This window comes from Phoenix dactylifera, chromosome 2 (genome assembly GCF_051530095.1).
Source record: "Phoenix dactylifera cultivar Ajwa chromosome 2, Ajwa_hap1_PhDact_Kaust_v1.1, whole genome shotgun sequence".
NCBI lineage: Eukaryota > Viridiplantae > Streptophyta > Magnoliopsida > Arecales > Arecaceae > Phoenix > Phoenix dactylifera.
Genome location: NC_143191.1, coordinates 48,805,636 through 48,823,676, shown reverse-complemented (window position 1 = coordinate 48,823,676; position 18,041 = coordinate 48,805,636). Strand labels below are relative to the sequence as shown.

The 18,041-nt window shown below is 37.1% G+C and overlaps 2 protein-coding genes across 6 annotated transcripts in view; one reads left to right on the top strand and one right to left on the bottom strand.

Annotated features, from left to right (window-relative positions):
* The window catches only part of LOC103721249 (Protein kinase superfamily protein), a 30,856-nt gene extending 29,940 nt beyond the window's left edge, over nt 1-916 (top strand). The window contains exon 19 of one of the 2 annotated variants that reach the window (XM_088716743.2): nt 725-916. In XM_088716743.2, the coding sequence (XP_088572869.1) occupies nt 725-800 (76 nt within the window). In that variant the 3' untranslated portion in view covers nt 801-916. Of the gene's footprint in view, nt 1-714 lie in introns of both variants that reach the window. The other variant, XM_088716744.2, reaches the window with a different exon arrangement.
* Nucleotides 917-1,243: 327 nt separating this feature from the next.
* Nucleotides 1,244-16,966, bottom strand: LOC103721248 (COP9 signalosome complex subunit 4-like). Of its 4 annotated transcripts, none has more exons than XM_088716746.2 (14): nt 16,701-16,966; nt 16,432-16,583; nt 12,732-12,835; nt 12,587-12,647; nt 12,404-12,496; nt 12,201-12,301; nt 10,360-10,468; nt 5,651-5,695; nt 5,471-5,539; nt 5,282-5,373; nt 5,139-5,181; nt 4,659-4,718; nt 2,415-2,474; nt 1,244-1,807 (listed from the first exon to the last, which is right to left on the bottom strand). In XM_088716746.2, the coding sequence occupies exons 1-14, from the start codon at nt 16,825-16,827 to the stop codon at nt 1,733-1,735; spliced, it is 1,191 nt and encodes a 396-aa protein (XP_088572872.2). In that variant the 5' UTR covers nt 16,828-16,966; the 3' UTR covers nt 1,244-1,732. The 4 variants fall into 4 exon arrangements, with proteins under 4 accessions (XP_088572872.2, XP_088572871.2, XP_088572873.2 ...); XM_088716745.2 differs by having other exon boundaries at nt 16,432-16,619; nt 16,701-16,964; XM_088716747.2 differs by lacking the exon at nt 5,651-5,695 and having other exon boundaries at nt 16,432-16,619; nt 16,701-16,964.
* Between the last annotated feature and the right edge of the window lie 1,075 nt (nt 16,967-18,041).

Sequence of the window (18,041 nt, the reverse complement as noted above, 5' to 3'; positions counted from 1 at the left end):
TAGTAGTGATGATGGTGGTAGTCAGCAATAATAGCAATAATGGTGGTGAAAATTATATTATAAAGTAAATAATGGTGGCGATGTGGCTATCTGCATTAGAGTAGTAAGTGGATATAACCGTCAAACAGTAGTGATGGGAGATTTTATTTTAAAAAGAAGCTTTTTTGTAATGAAGAATACAACGGCATTATTTCTGGAAATGATAAAAATATCTAAAGATATGCCAAGTATGTTTTTTTATCTCGATTTAGTATGTTTATTTTAAAAATTGAAAAGAGGGAAAACGATGCTAAACATACCCTTACCTACATTTTCGCTGGAATAAACTATCACACTCTACATAGTGGAATAGTTCACTCCAGGACAGGTAAAAAAAAAAAAAAGTAGCTCTCATTTTTCAAAAATACCTAGTTTATTCTTGGAATAAATAGCTAGTTTTCTAGTTTTTACGGTTTAAAGTGGAATAAGTAGTATAAATGACTTTCATTCCAAAATTAGTCTCCTCGTGCTTGAGCGGGCATCCTCGTTCGCAAGAATTGCCCAGAGGAGTACCCCTTGACACCAGTGCTCGTCACCGGATGCTTGAACGGCCGATTACTCGTGAAATAAGGAGCTTAATACCATATACCAGTAGTGATCGTAAAGCTGTTTATAAATCATGTTAGCATCTATTTTGGGTGATATGGCTGATAAAAGTATCCACTCAACTAACAGCTGAAATCAGGTGCAGAGGTCAGCAGGCATCATACAACATAAGCACAAGCAAAACAAGCACGATCATTGGTTTGCTCATGAGTTGATGTGGCTATTTATCGAAGAAAATGCAGCCAAGCGGTGAATGGTGATACATAGAGATATAAAGCACGCCGAGCGCACAGACGATTTTATGTAATGGCTGGGCTAACATTTACCGATGACTCCATATACTCTAGCAGCAGCGATCATCGATCATGAAATATTATGTTTTGAAACATGATGCATAATAAGGCCACATATAAGAGCAGATACAGACAGCGCCGCATTGTTTATTTGCAATTACTATCATGCGATCATACAGCATACAGGCCGACAGGAAAATTGCCTTGGCTTCATGCAGCTCTGCGTGTAGCTCAACCATTAATTTGCAGTTTACATATGCAACTCATTTAGCAATATGAAGCTAGATACATACCTCATTCTTATGAGGTCCTGTAAGTGATGGCCGGGTCAAATATTCATTTCAAGTATCTCATGCCCATCACTGTTAGTTTTAATCACTGAATAATAAATATTAATTATTAATCATTTCTATAAATGTACCTACATCAATTATCCAGAAAAATATTACTATCACGATTGTTGTTTTTATTGAACCTTAACAATGTTTTATTTATACTTTATATATATATATATATATATATATATATATATATATATATTCGATATATGCAGTCCTTTGACTGCCCAAATACTGCAGCGGCTTTTTAGAACACTGACAGAATGCCATCTCCAATCTACCTGGCTGTGTAACTTTAGAAAGAGAGATACTTGAGAACCCTGTTTGCATAACCGCCCATAAGCACTGATGACACTGCATATAAAATCTTTTAAGTAGATGCCCAGACTACTCCGTCATACTTACTATACCTCAAAGCATGACAGCAGCGATCACAAAATGGGCTATTGATCATCAATATGCAAGTCAAAAACTCCAGCTGTCTAAGCTGGATGGATCTTTAAAGAACCAGATAGTTCAGACAGGAACTGATATGCCTTTACTTGTCATACTGTCAAGAATATCATCAAGTGCTTGACATACTCCCACAACCTGCAAGTAATGAAAAAAAGAAAAAACTTGAGCATACGTCAATAATATGTTAGCGCAAAGAATAATGACCAATTCTTTACATTTGATCAACATGTATCATGAACATGAGCAGTTTTAGTAACATAAACAAGACATTCCAGGAAAAACAAAAAGCTTTCAGTGGGAATAGTGCATAGATATTATTTGACGGCAAAAAAATCATTATAAGAATTTCATAGAGCTTGAGGAATTTTGTATATATATCGCGTGGAATAATGCAGCAGGCTATGAAAGAAGCTGAACAGGGATGGTTCAGGTTGTAAATAATGTGCTAACTGGATCCTACTTTAACTTCCCAGCATTTACTTTTATGATAAGCTGTAAGCAGCTTTCTAATGGCCCTAAAATTATCTAACAACAAAAGGAAAATAAGATAACTAGATCCTTCATAACCCCAGATTCTCCTTTCCTAATAAGCTTTACGCAACCTTCTAATAGACGAAAGATTACGTAACAGTAAAAAATGTGTTGGGTAAAAAAATTGTTCGGCTGAATGGGTATATCACAATATTTTGTAATACTAATGTTGCTGGTTTTGGTCGCAATTGCAGGTTGCAACAAGACTCACCTGCTGATCCCATTGCTGTAGCTGTTCAGTGTCATCTTCAAAATGTATGACAGCTTCAACCTACAAGAAAGTGCAACTGAATATTTGAAGGGTAGCAAAAAACAACAATAATGCACAAATATCATCACAGCAAGAATGATAACATACAAGAATCAGTATGACAAATTAACAAGAAATTTCTTTGTTTTCGCTTATAATTATGACATGAAATCACTACAAATTGTTCTCTGAGGACGATATCCTCATACACTTCCATGACTCGGCCTGATCCTTTTGGGCCTCCCTACTCTTTTCAAACTTTTTCCCCTTGAGGGTAGTCAGACCATAGGCTAGCAGTGGGCTATACAACAGGTAGCAGGCCTTCACTGGCCAAGCCAAGTAGGCTGCTGGACATACAGCCCATAACCACGTAACTCGCACCAAATCCTGCACATCCACCTTACCTCTGCAGCTCATTATCCTGAATATTTTTTCCATCAATATACTGCACCATTATGCCGCTCAAACACAACCACCAACGAGGCACAAGATACCAACACTGGGCCAACCCCTGGTTGGTGCCAGAACACCATTAAACAGCATTGCCCGTTTAACCAAACATAATATTCCAAACAATATACAAACAATCCCTATGCTATTTTCTTCAAGGTTTTTAACATATTTTTCCTGAATTCTACGACACAAAAATATATTATATAGTTTAAATATGCAACTACTATATCCCCTAGTTGGTCCCATATTGTCGTCAATGGTACATAGCAGCTCACGTCACTCCCTTATAAGTAATATTGATATACAATAATAATACAACAATTTTAGCAGGTTCCTTTATTGTCTTAATAACCTCTCTTAAGCCCTTGATAGCATGTAATCAAGGATTTAAATGCTGGTTGGCATCAAACCATGTCATAAAATAGAAGCCATATCTCCTTCGTTGCTGCCAGCACGATACTATAGAAAAGTATCAGAATTAGTCTCCATTGGTATGTCATCTAGTACTGGCCAGATAAATACATCCAATGTGGCCAAAAGATTCAAAAAATTTAAGCCTCTAGAAATAACTAGCATCCTTCACATAGAGCGAAGCCTGGGATCCCAACAAACTTGACATGATTTTCTTGACAATCAGTTCCCTACTTGAACTAGTTAAGAATCCAACTCAGAATTATAAGATGACATCAAAAATATCCTCCAGGTAAATTGGTGGCTGTCTTCAGAATCATTGCCAGAAAATGAGTATAGAACTAAATTTTTTAAACATGTGAGAGCACCAAAACTTAATATAGAATGCTTGAAAGCTCAAGCGGTATCAGTAAACATAAGACAAACAGGCCTGAGGCTGCCACTGGAAGATCTAACAAACAACTCTTACGAGACCTGCAAGAATAACTATTGAGGAAAAAAAATGATATAAATGGATTGCTCACAACCAGTACATGGGTCTTTACTCAGAATGACTAGTTTTCTTAGCTGGAAATGAAGCAAATTGAGCAAAGCCAAACATCCTAACTTGCAGTTTGCCTTCATTCTTTAGTACTATGGGATCCTTGTGAGTGTACCCAGAATAACTGGTAGCCATTCTAGTCTATCCCCATCATGGTTGTATGGCTTACTAATTTATCATTCAAGGTTCGCCGTTCGGTGCATACTATCCCGTACCAGACATACCTACCGTATTGGTACCGAACTACAACTCATTACAAGGTATGTACTGAGTCTTGTTGTGCCGACCGATCCCTGTACAGGGCATACCGATATTGTATCAGTATGGTACCGGTACGGATTCCGGTACTGAGATTGTAAACCATGGTATGTCATATTGTACCAAACCAGACGGTACAAGGCATACCATATTGTACCAGTTCAGTACCGATACATGATATGGGAGGTGTACCGACACTCGGTATGCCGAACTGGCCCTCGTAGGCGAACCAACGTAGTGACGATAGCACTGGTATGGCGCCCGATACCGAGATAGCATATCATGTGGTGAACCTTGATTGGTACATTGTTGCCATAACAGTTCTTGAAGCAAATCTCTTGTCCGCTTATATCTAGTCAGCTTATGGTGTGGCTTTGTATGAGCTGCTGTTTTTGCTATTTATTACCATCTAAAAACTTCTGGCTTTTGCTATAAAGGCTGCAACCAAATGACTATTCATCTGGGATTCATGTCCTGGGGATTCTGGAAGAAGTTGGTTAGTTTGACGTGAAACAAGAGAGTTATGAGAAGAAGAACCATACCTGATCAATCGATCCCCTCATTCTATCCTCATAGATCATCCTTGAGGCTATCTTTTCGGCCTGCCAAAAGATGAGGAGGAATTATGTCAGAGTTAAATAAATATACCAAACAGACATTCTAATAAGGTTGAAAGAACAGTGACACAGTAATGATGATGAAAATTCTAAAATTTACAAAGAATCCACATGAGAGAAGCATAAAAAAGAGCATGATACATTAAAATGGCACTGACATACACTGAACATATCTGTCAAAGCATTGTCATAAAACAATGCTCCTTATGTGCCAAGCAAAGAATCAAAAGTTAATGGAAGAACCTCCACAGCATCAAAGAATCAACAGTCAAAAGATTATTATGCAGTCACATAGTACAAATGAGAATAACCCAAACATTCTAAGATGAACATTAACACAACCAACATTATCACAGAATGACCAATCTGAATTATGAAAGGCATCAGTGTACTCTGAAAATGTACCTTCTGAGGAGGAATACCCAGTAAGGTGCCTAGTTCTTCAAAACTGTTCCAATAGCAGAAATTTTTAATTAGGATTAATCATAATAGGAATAAGGTAGGGACTCCAGAGTACGGAAGGAAATCTTATGTTTTGCTCCTACTACCTTATGTTTGTGTAGAGTTTGCTTGCACTCAGAAGATTATGTTCAATCATTGCGCGATCCAGCACAGTGAAATTATCTGGTAAAAGTGCTTTCTGTTGGATGAAAATGTATAAGAACTTACATCTTCCCAACTAACAAGGATAGAAGAGAACATAGGAAACAGGAAATCAAGGAGCAGAATATATTTACCTGGTGTGCTTTCAATTCAGCAGCAAATGCATCAATTTCTGGTTTTCTCAAAATTCTCTCAAGATACACCTAATAGCATTTATATTAATCAAACCTTGTCCATGAAATTAAAGAAAAATAAAAAACTAAGTTGCATTGCCATGCAGGAAGGCCTCAATAATTATTTTTCATAGTGCGTACCTTCTGCAAGATGGGATAAATCTTCAACTTTGAGCACCTCTCATCCTAGTAGTAACATACAAAACAGAATGTCAATTTTTGCAATTTAAATATTCTTTAAGAAGACAGCATGAAAATTCATATATGGTAAGCTTCAAAATAGCATATTTTTGTTCATTTGAACTTAAAAAGATGAGCAGTTTCAATTTTCAAATAGAAGAAGACAATATAGGCCATAATTTAGCACCAAAAGATCACTTCAAAATACTGAATATATGGCTATCGAATGAATACAGTTCTAAAAGATGAGCGTGAGTGTTGGCTGCATGCTGCAAAGTTACAGAAATGAATTTCATCACCCATGTAATTAAAGTGATATGAGAAATGCTAAATATTTTATTTATCATTTATCACAATATTAGCATGTTCATTGTACACTTTTACATTTTTATCAGTATAACAAGCTCAATAAATTCTCTTCTAATATATTTGATCAGTAGAACATGCTCAGAAAATAAAAAATGCCAGAACAGGTCTTTCCTGAGCCAAATAAGAAAGTGGAGACTTGAAGGTTGGTAGCCAGTTTTTAAATGTAATACTAACCCAAATGGACTATTTGAGGGTGTGTCAATTAAGTAAATAGATGTAATAATATAAAATTCATATGGGGTATTAAGAGTTCATGATATGTTATCGATCCACATGTTCTTAAAACTGCATCAATTGAAAGGAAACAGTAACCTGTCATTGAAGTTAGTTTGAACAAAAGCATCCAAGTTTTCATAATAACGAAACAGTTTTATATGCTCTCTAGACGAAAGCAAACATTGGGCTATCCACCAAAGAAAGACACTTTAAAAGTTTTGTAGCATGTAGATTTAGCCGAACCGAACTTCAAGATGGTGGCGGTGATGCAAAACTGATAAACCATTATTCAAAAACTCAACTTGGGATCAGATCAGTCACGCTCGAAAAATTGACTGGAGAGAGTCAACTCAGAAACTCGGAGATAAGTTTCATCAATTTTTTTCTCACGCTTCCAAACACAGACAGAAAGAAAGACAAATATTACTGGGACTCATCATTTTATTTAATTATACAAACACCCAAACATACTTAACATTAAAGTTCGCATTGTTCTTTTCTCCCGAAAGAAAACAAACAAACAAATAAAGAAATAAATCTAACAGCGTGCATGTGAAACAAGATCTAAGATAAATGCAACTTCTTTTTTTTTCATTGTCTATATTTGCAAATTGCAAGGGTAAGAAATTGAAAATATGAGAAAAAATTTAAATAACATTTTCTGCCTGAATATGCATTTTTTACATGTATGAATTGATAGTAAATCCGGGTTTAAAACAATATAAAACAATGGCCATCATTTCAAAATGTTGCCAGCATTGGTCCAAATCAAGGTTTGTTATACCAATTCCAGGTACCATAGTGATACCTTATCAATATGGTACGTTACGCCCAGCATGGTATGATAAAGCTTCGATATTGACACAGGTCATGAGACCCTTTCTCTCACACCCAGTCATGGTATTGCCTGACATTGGGCGAGTCAATACAGCACCGAAACTAGCCCGAACAGGTCAGTTCCACCTAAAACAAGCCGGTTCGGGTCCTACATTGTACCAAACCGCGGTATCATACTAGTACCTTATCAATATAGTACAACTTGTATAGGGGTCGACATGGTGAGCCACGATCAGGTAACAATGTGATAAAATTGTGGCTTTGGCAAAATTTCTAAATTCTAAGCAGCAAGATATAAATATAGTGAAAGATGTGATCACGTCGCATGATCTTATGAAGCATGAAATGAATAATAAGGTGATATGGTACAGCTAACCATAGGACTCAAATGATCTTCCAACTCATCAAAAACTTGGATGTTCTAGACTAGAATCAAGTGTATTTTGTATGACCTGATCCATACAATCCTTTTTACATGTTTTTGGCTTTGAGCTTTTGACCTAGTTTTGACATGGATCAACAAGTTCTGAGACCATGCGCAGAAGGCGCTCCACGAAGAAGAAACCTATCCCTTAAATAGAGGATAATATCAGCATTTATTCCAATAGTTTAAGTCCCAAATAAAGCTCACAATGACAAAAGCCATTCTTCCTCATACCCATGGCAACTTAGAAACCGACAAGGAAGCTTTATCAATTAACATCAAAATAATAAGCCCAAATTCATCGAAGACATGCAGACTCAAAAATAAGATTTCTAGATTACATATATATAATAGGAAAGCTTGGAGGCAGATCTCATGCAGCCGGAAAAAACAAAGTTGAACCCATGGGCAGGAAAAGGGGAGAGGGAGGCACATATCTCGCACAACCAACATGAGTACTATCTATGGTTGTGCTTAAAACTTGAGAAAGGAAAAGAGAGGGGGGAGGGAGGGGGGGAGAGAATTCAACTCCCCAAAACTTCTGGAATCTTTGTAATAATTCCAAAAAGACTCATCCCATGCGCCCAACTGGAACCTTGCAATGGGTTAAAAAGAAAAAAGAGAGAGCACCTCCATAGTTCATACAAAGATAACAGCAAGTAACTGACAACAACATCTCCTGACCAACAAAGGTGCATGAAACAAATCTTCTTATGCATTGAAAAGTTTACAAGTCACCCATTCACTCCAAGTCTCAGAGGATCAATAGAATACCAACATATATTCCATTACGTAGTTCCTAATAGTGCCTTTTCCTTAATGTACATCAACAATGCAAAATACAAAGCCCAAAGGAGAAAATAGTAAGGCAAGTTTTGCAAGCATTCATGAGGTCAGCTTCAAACTTGGGTGAGTAGCATGTAGTAAGAAGTCTACAAGAAAAAGAGATGATCAAATTTAAAGGAAACATACACATTCATGTTTATGCTTAGTCTATACCATGCAACTGTTCTTCTATATAAAACATCCTCCCTTCCTCTCATTTAATTTCAATCACAGCTTTAAAATAATTGGCCAAAACTTTTTTCTATCGCCCAATATTTCTTGATTATTTAAGGAGCTGCTTTTCACTCACTCCACTTAATTCCAAGTTCTTTAGAAAGCCCAACTGAGTGAAAAAGTTTGTGATCCAGAACCATCACTTTCTCTTCGCCATTTCCTCTCTATTTATGAGGCATATCAATAAAATCTGCCTACAATTTTAACCAAAATTTCCTTTTGGTCATGAGCATTTTCTTTCTTTCTTTCTTCTCTTTCTTTCTTGAAGTGAAGGGATATGAAGAATATGCCTATTCATACCTAGGGGAGTCAAAAGCCGGGAAGGAAAACATAAAGAAAAAGGACATTACAGAAGGGAGCAACACCACCACCAAAAAGTTTCCACAAAAGTTAAACACTTACACTACCTCCATTTTGAACCTATCAAGCCTCCTATTTGAACAGAGTGTGAAACACCAAGGCATAAGTTCATGAGTCCCCAGAACTGATTTAAAAAAAAAATCTCACTAGTTCTCTTGAAATAACTATGTTACATTTTTTTTATTAATATAATTAATCTAAAACCAATATGCAACAACATATTCTGGATTATCCTCATCGATGTGACTCTGAAATAGGCTATTGAACCTGAATTTGCAATGATATATAGTACTCATTGAGCATTGTATTAGCATGATGTATTATCACCTTGAAATTTGAAAAGATTAAAAAGACTTTTGAAACATCAACAACACCCAAATGACCATGACTGACTTTTCCAACATTACCCTTTTCCAACTTACGAAATTGTAATATCCAACTTACTTTGTTATAATTCAGAACTCATGGAATTTCTATCTTAAGTAAATCAAAGCAGATGCAAGATGATAAACGACATGAAGAATTTTCTTTAAAGGGCTCGTTTGGTTGGGGTATGTCAGATTACAGAGTAATACGACGATTCCTGAAAATCATTTATCTAAAAAAATAATTGCAGGGAAACTGAATTTTACCACATTGGCTGGTGGAAAAATTACTCAGAAAAATGGCACCGAAAAAAAATATTATGTTTGGCTGGAGGTAATTTTATATGAAATTATTGCCAAATTTCCAACAATAACCTTGAATAAACAATTCAAGTAATGGCATTTTTTTGTTCAATCCATTTGTTGGTCATTATGGCTCACTTATGTAAAGGATATTAATATGGGCTATTTCAAATATTAAAATATATTTACATGAGTAATAAATATTTTTAAATTAATTATACACATGCTGTATGTTAATTATACATGAGTTAATAAATATTTTTAAATATTAATTATACTTACATATACTTTTGGGTTGAAACTCATTGATGGTGTTATGTTTTGAGTTGGGACTGTTGTTGACAAAGTTAAAAGAGGGCATTTGTGGGTTTCAACGAAAAAAGTGGGAGCATTTCTGTCAAGCAATGACTTTTAAATTCTCCAGCATGAAAAAAAAAACCACCCCCTAGTGGTATTTGTTTTACCTTCTCTCTCGATAAAATAGGCATGGGACCTATTATTTATTTTACCTTCTCTCTCATCTTCTTTTCGTACCAAATCTGGTAATTTGGCATGGAATTTATTTTCCCATGCCAAGTTACCCCCAGCCAAACGAACCCAAAGTGATTTTTTTTCAAATTTTGAACAATCATAATAGCCACAAGAAGCAGATTAGTTATGCTAGTGCGCTAAGCAAAAAGATATTGATATCGCATGATGATGATTTTCCTGGCCTCACACAAATACAGCATGAATACCTTGTACAATGTAGCAAGAACACGAGAGCGTTGCGGGCCTGCAGCAGCCAATATTGTGCAGGTCACAGCAGCACTAAGGGCTTGCTCCAATGCATCCTCATCAATCTCCCTGAGATTCAAAAGTATGTACACAAATGCATAAGAATATATGAACAAAGGAGCCAGGATTCAATAGTTCACAGTCTCATAAAGGCTTACAAACAGAGGCATGACAAGTATCAACAGGTGTCATCTAATATATGTGAAAGAATCAAAATATACGTTAGATCATGGCTGTCTATTAGAGATTTAGAGCCTTGACCAAATGGCAATTTAATAATATCCAACTGATGCAAGATCAAATTAACAAAGCTCTAATGCAAATATTAAAAACCTTAAGGAAATGAATGGGAAATATCAGCGATAGAAATAATTAAGAAGTGCCATAAAATAACAGAAACGTGTAGATGAGACAATTAAAAACAATAAACCACATAGGTTTTTCAGAAATTAATTGTAATAAATATGTCAAAATATTAATAAGAATGTTCTGCAACCTTGTCCATATCCTTTGCTTAAATAGAAGGAATATCCCTAAAGTTTTATAGGTTATAAATATCCATCTATTTTTTAAAAGCATCCATGATAATCCTTATGGTTAAATTAAGCAGGATATGAGTAATATTTTGTTCTTTAAATGTCAGTGACCCTTTTACCGTTGTTGCAGTTTGAACCATGGAGTCAATTGGCTGTTCAGAGTTTGTTGTGATTATCTTTGAGTTTAATAGATAAAAATAAGTGAATGCTTCTTACCAATGTTCGGAATCCGTTTACCCAATGCAACCCATAATGGTGGTTCGTTCACAGGTTACCAGTTCGACCATGAGTCGACCCTCGCTCAACTAGATTCCTCCTCTTTAATGAAAGAAACAACTCTCCTTTCTCCAGTTTGTTGATTTTCCAAATCCCATCTCTCTCTCTCCCTCTCTTGCTTGTAAATTGTAATGGAAAGAAGAGAGATAGAAGATAAGAAGAAGAGGAAGGAGGTGGATGAAGAGGAGGAAGGAAAGAAGAGAGAAATAGAATAGAAGAAGAGGAAGGAAGAGGCAGATGCATAGGAGGAAGAGGAGGAAGAAGCGGAAGAAGAGGCGGAGGAGGAAGAGGTGCAGGAGGACAACTCAATCTACCAACCTCATTGTCGAGGACCCCAAATTTGCTCCCCTTTTCCCTTGATCTACCAATCTCATAGCCAACAACCTATGTTATCCTCCACCTCTCCCAATCTGTGAAGCCACATGCCTTGTAGAATTTGGACAGCGAACACCATTGGCATTGGTGAGAGTTCGATTGAAGGCCCATCTAAAAAGGAAGTCAAGTCTTTTCAAGGGAAGGAATCAAAGAGATTGAACCCTAGAATTTCCACTTTCATCCCAATTAATTGGATGGATCAACCTTTTGGGTTGAACGGATCAATCGCATGGCCAATCGGGTTTAATGTTTTTTCAAGATTTTGGGTTTCTGATCTTCCCAACCCATCAAAGGCCTTTGGTGACGGGTCAGGCGAATCGACCTAGTAGACCCACCTAGGTGTCAAAACATGGCTTCTTACATTATGTTTGAAATAGATTAAGGGGATATTTTTTGATGATTTTAACAAACGAAACAATAGTTATGCAATTTCCAAAAAGCTAAGGAAATTTTTGCAAGTTCAAGAAAGGATGAAGACATATAAATGGAAATGCCCCAGCTAAAAAAGTAACAACACTATAGGGAAAGAATTGCATAATTAGTAGATATTACTAAACTTTTTAAATTAATTCCAGCATTTAATGGATCTCTATAGGAAGCACTAATTCACTTACTCATCTCCAATTTGGCGTTTCTCAATCTGAGACATGTCATAATAACGAAGTGCAGCTTCCAGAAATTTCCGCTTTAAATCTAGTATCCTTGCATAACAAACCTTAAAAGAGAGAGAGAAAGAGAGAGAGTTCAAAAGCTGCAAGAAGAAATCTAATATTTGGTTTTAAAGGACCCTAGCTGCTCTTGGAATAACAATTTTCACCTTGTACTGTAAATTTAGAACTTCATTCTTACTATTGCTAACCAAAAAAGAAGCTTTATTTATAAAAGCCTCTGCATTTACAGCATCATCATCCTGACAAATAAAGCAAGATGTTAGTGATATTGCAGATTGTTATTATCAGGCATTATTTGTTCAAAATGTAGAAGGATGAGATAGACAAACCTCAAGATAAAGGCGAGCAATTTGGACACATTTGGATAATTTGTATGTATCATCAAGCATCCTGTTTAAAAAATAATTAATTAATTAATTATGTTGTCTTAAGGCCCATGTCACATGAGCAGCAGAATAAGCAAGCAAAATCTACCTTATTCCTGAGTCCAAATCAATCCCACTTAGCATTTGTGCTGCTTTCGACCACTGTTGCTCAGATTCATACAATTCAGCTAGCTTTTCCCTGATAACCAATACCTGAGAGTATTACAAGTAGAAAAAGCATTATTTGCAATTTGAGACATGTCAGTTACGACGACAAAAAAAGCTATTAATTAAGTCCATCCATAGCAAATATGCATCAAGCACACATGTTGATTTAGTTCAGTATTGTCTGGAAAACAAGAAATATACGAACCGGATGACCTTCTCAAATAAAAACGATAGATTTAGGGGTCAGTAGCTGAGATATTTAACTTTATACGAGAAAAAAGTAAACCAAAATGAATAAATCCTGGGAAGACCATTGTGGAACAAGGCTTTCAAAAACATAGATATCGTTCATCTCAATGGTGAGCAAGACCAAGATGAACTGACATCTAATTTATCTTCACCTATATGGAAGGTTGGAAGATTTGGAAAGAATAAAATGTTCAATTGGCCGATATTTTGGACTCATATATCAAAATCTCAGCCTATAAATCGCATCCGATAATAAGAACTAAATCTAGGCATTGATTTTCAAATTGTTAATTAGAAAATCTGAGTAAAAAAAAAAGTGATTGAAAAATATTAGCTGAAATGTTTATATCATATCCACCAATACCTGAGGATTATCGATTTATGCCTGCAAAGATATTAGGGATTGGCATTTCTACATATCATTTTAGGCGGTGTCCAATACTGAAACAAACAAAATCTCGGCAGAGATGAGAAACTTGAGTATGAAATTATATATTATAGGAAACTCTGCATAATTTGGTAATACATGCAAATGTAAGTTGTCATTAGCTTTCCCGATTTAATGTTAATAGCTGGTATGCAATATTGATGTAAATGTTTTTTTAAATTTGATTTTTTTTATTATTATAACATTCTGAAAGATCAAAAATAACAATTAAGCCATAGATGTCCAAAAATGTGCATCAACATAGGTTTCCATGAAGCCGAATTCAAAACCAGTGCGAAGCACATTCTGTGAAACATGCAATTCATGTCTTAAGCACGGGAATTAAGGCTTCCCATACGATATTTCAAATTGAGGCTTTTGTCAATGTGGAATTTGGAGAGGGTAAGATATATGCAGCCTTACCCCTATGTATGGAGAGGTCGTTTCTGTGTTTCGAATCTATAACCTCTAGGGTATAATAGAACAACCTTACCGTTGTGCCAAAACTCACACTCACCCCTCTTGAAAACAAATTGAAAAAATAATATCCCATTCAGTTGTTGACATGTTTATTCAACTAATCTTTAACATTTTTTTTTATCAAAAAAGATTAGAAAGGATGTAAATGAGGACAAAGATTTTAAAGGGCAGCCTAGTGCACGAAACTCCTATTATCGTAAGATCTAGGGAGGGTCAGATGTACGTAGCCCTACATCCACATACGGATAGACTGTTTTCATGTTTCGAATCCATGACCTCCAAATCATGATGAAGCAACCTTACCATTGCACCAAAGCAACCCTCTAAATTTTAACATTCTGCTAAATTCTAAACTATATTTTTAATATACTATACTAGAAATACTGATGATTAGACATTTCCTATTCTCGAATTGTATAAAAATTAATACAATGTTTCCCATTCTCGTTTCTTGTATTGGTTCTCGCTTTTCGTAGCCTGGCAACTGTGCTTGATGCTAGCATTACTGTAGTTTACCTTTATCTGATTGTTTTCATCCTATCTATGTATCTTCCATTTTAAACAAGGAAACTCAGCTCCACCATTGACTATAGCACTAGCTGGAAATATCTTACTGTTCATTGGTTGACCGATTCTTAAAAATTGATGGGATAAGCAACAACTTTGGCCTGTTTGATTGTCAAACACCAAACAAGAATATGTGGCTGTCTTTCATCATATGGGTGACAATTAGATACTAATTGGTTGGGAAGTAATTGTGAGGATTAGTCCATATATCGACACAATCCTTTGGAGAAAGGGAAACTCTTTGTTCTAAGTGTTGATGTCTCTTCACTAAAATAATTCATTAATATGAGTAGTGGTGGCCAAGACGTCCAAAGATATTTCTTGTAGAGGCATTTCTTTTGCATGAAATGTGAGAAAATTGGACAAGAAAAAGAAATATACTCCGGATTGAGATAGCATTAACAAGAACCAAGAAACATAATAAAGGACTTGACGGATGCACACAGGTTGCCTTTCGAGATAGGCGATAATGAAGCTTTCGATAGCATTGATTGTTAGAGGTAAGAGCTTTGGGTATGGTTGATGTTTAAAATTAGAAAACCTAATAAAAAAGATAAGAACAATTTGGGACATCATGTTTGGAACAACAAAAAAATGTACTCCAACTTTGTTTTTCACAGATATTATGATTTAACCTGAGATTATCTCAGGCTTTTAACCTATTACCTAACATTATATTGAAGCCTCATCTGCAGCACTAATTTATTTCACCAGTTTAAAAGTCCTTTGATCCAAAACTGAATACAGCATAGAAATAAAGTCCAATTCCTAAAATCACTAAAGACTAGCTACTTAAATAACCTATTGGCCTTAAGTAGGCAAACTAAAATTGTTTCTCAAATGTATCAACCACATAATCAGCAGCTCACTTCAAAAGGATAGGATTTTTTGCAAAAATGGTATATACCAAAAGGACTTATAACCTAAGAATTAAAGGCATGGATACAACTACTTTGCACTTAATACACCTCCTTTATTGCCATTTGATTCACCTTCCTCTCTTCTCTCATTTTGTTTTTCCCTCCTTTAAAATATTCTTTTATTATTTTATTTCTCTATATCAAGGGATCAAACTCGAGATTCTGTGCTTCGCATAGTATTTTTGCTGTCATATCAAGGGGATCAAACTCAAGATAAAGCCATTGGATGGCTGACCCAAACAAGGTAAAAACATGGATAAATTTAAGGATTATAAATGTAAATGTGAGTTTGTTTCTTTATTTTCTTCTTTTTTTCATGTTGTGCAGATCGTAAGGATAAATGGTTCGAGATTGGTGGATTGGTTAAGAGACTTTTTCTTTTCCTTGGCTCACAGCTTAGGTCAAACAAGAGTCCAATCCAACGCCAATTATAGACCAGGCTTTGTGTGCACTTATGGGTCAAACCAGGTTACCTCAAAAGCTTGTGCCAGCTGTAAAAATGGCTAATTTAACCCAATACTTACTACTTATAATAATGGTTTCAAGCAAAGAATCTCATTCTTGTAAGAACTTCTGGCATGACGCCAAATTACCTGACACAAAATTATTACCTTTTATTTCATCCGTCATTTGCCCTCTCTGAAACACCGATTCCTAGCTTTCTAGATGCGTGGAACGAAAGGAATAATAGCAGGAAAAAAGTAGTGAGATTGAAAAGAGAAGACCTATTCTTCAAAAGCGTATAATTTAACATATTTCAAGAAACCGTGCACTAGCAGCCAACTGAAACCCATTAATTATAGACTAGGACCCCAGTTTCAAGCAAAGAACCCAATCCTTGCAAGAACTCCAGCATGATGCCAACATATTCGACATGAAATTACTCTCTTCTTTTTCATTGATCAATTTCCTTTCCACAAAACCCGGTGCCAGCTTTCTAGAGCACGGAACGAAAGGAACAAAAGCAGGAAAACAGTAGGGAGATCAAAAGGAAAGACCTGTTCTTCGAACGAGACAACCCTGGGCTGGATCTGAGTCAAAGCATAGTGAGCAATCTCCTTTTGAAACTCGGGCTCCAGCTTACCGAGCTCCTGCGCGAAGGTCTGCAGCAGTTGCCTCGAAACCACCAAAGGAACGTCATCCGAGACCACTTCCGCACAACAAAGAAGGGAAGGGAAGCCATTTACTAAATTTGCAAAGAAAATGAGAAAAGATATCAAGAAACCCTAATTCATGAATCGAGGCGGGTCGAGAGAGGGTGCGATACTGTGATCGATGAATCGCCTGGCCTGGGAGGGGTCGGAGGAGAGGACGGAGGCGAGGATGAGCTTGTACTGTTCGATCTTTTGCCTCTGGTCCGCGACGGAAGCGGCGTTCCCCAGGGCGCTCTCCATTGCCGTCTTCCTTGTCGTCGTCCAAACCCTAACCCTCGCCCAAATTCTCTTCTGAGGCGTCCTCGGAGCGTTTCGCTTTGCCCTCAACTCTCTCTCTCTCTCTCTCTCTCGGCCGTCCGCTGATGATGCCGGAGCGGCGACGGATGGGTGGTTCTATATACACCCCCCCTATTGCTAAGGACACCCCCCAAAAACCAAAAAAAAAATACCCAAACTAACCTTTAGTGTAATTACCATATTGCCCTTGAAATTTTCTCAGTACACCCTCCCTTCCTCCTCCTCCGTTTCGTTTTGAAAAGAAAAAAAAAAACACCCCTCAAACCCCCCTTAAACCCCTCGATCCATTTACATCGTTTAGGCGATCTTTGAAAGAGATTTAAGCCCCATTCGAAGCATGGACAAGCAACTAGTGATTTGGGACGAAGAATCGGCCGTAAAGGTACGTGTTCCACCTTGTTTCGAAATTTTTTTTTTTTCACGGTTCGTGCTCCGTTCGGCACTGGATCGCCGAACAAAAGGCTTCTGTTCGGCTGAACAGTGCCGAACAGAAGCCTTCTGTTCGGCAACCCTCAACCGAACTCTTCTGTTCGGCTGCACAGTGCCGAACAGAAGGCTTCTGTCCGGCACTGTGCAGCCGAACAGAAGGGTTCTGTCCGGCTCTGTGCAGCCGAACAGAATGCCGGCGACGAGAGGATGAAGGGGGAACGGGGGGGTTTTGGGCGTTGGCGAGGTGCTTTGGGTGGAACAGTTCAAAGGGAGACGGAGGGGGTTTGGCCGCCGGCGAGGTGCTTGAGGCGAGGTTTTTTGGGCGGAAGGGAGAAGCCGGCGGGTGTTTTGGAGGGGAAGAGCGGGGTGGGGGGGGTTTGGGGGGTGTAGAGAGCAATTTAGGTGAGGGGGTGGGGAGGGTGGGGGGTAATTTAGGAATTTTAAATTTTTTAGGGGCGTCCTTAGCAAATGGGGGGGGTGTAGAGAGTATTTAATTTTTTTTTAATTTTTGGGGGGGTGTCCTGAGCAATAGGGGGGGTGTATATAGAACCACCCGCGACGGATACCTCGGACTTGGAGACAAATGTACTAATATAACCCTAGTTATAAAGAAAATCACAATCAACCATCCTTCCTAATCTGAATGCATCCATCCATTTTATTTCCGGCTATTGCTTCGATAACTCATTCAGGTCTTTTGTTCCAATTTCTCCATAATTGGGTTTTGT

What these genes read in the sequence shown, in the direction of transcription:
- LOC103721248 (XM_088716745.2), bottom strand. Translation starts at nt 16,827, where the DNA reads ATGGAGAGCGCCCTGGGGAACGCCGCTTCCGTCGCGGACCAGAGGCAA. An exon ending in AAACGCCAAATTGGAGATGA is followed by an intron (nt 10,469 to 12,200) that starts GTAAGTGAATTA and finishes TTTGAATCTCAG; the next exon opens with GGAGATTGATGAGGATGCAT. An exon ending in AAACTCTACACAAACATAAG is followed by an intron (nt 5,182 to 5,281) that starts GTAGTAGGAGCA and finishes CTATTGGAACAG; the next exon opens with TTTTGAAGAACTAGGCACCT.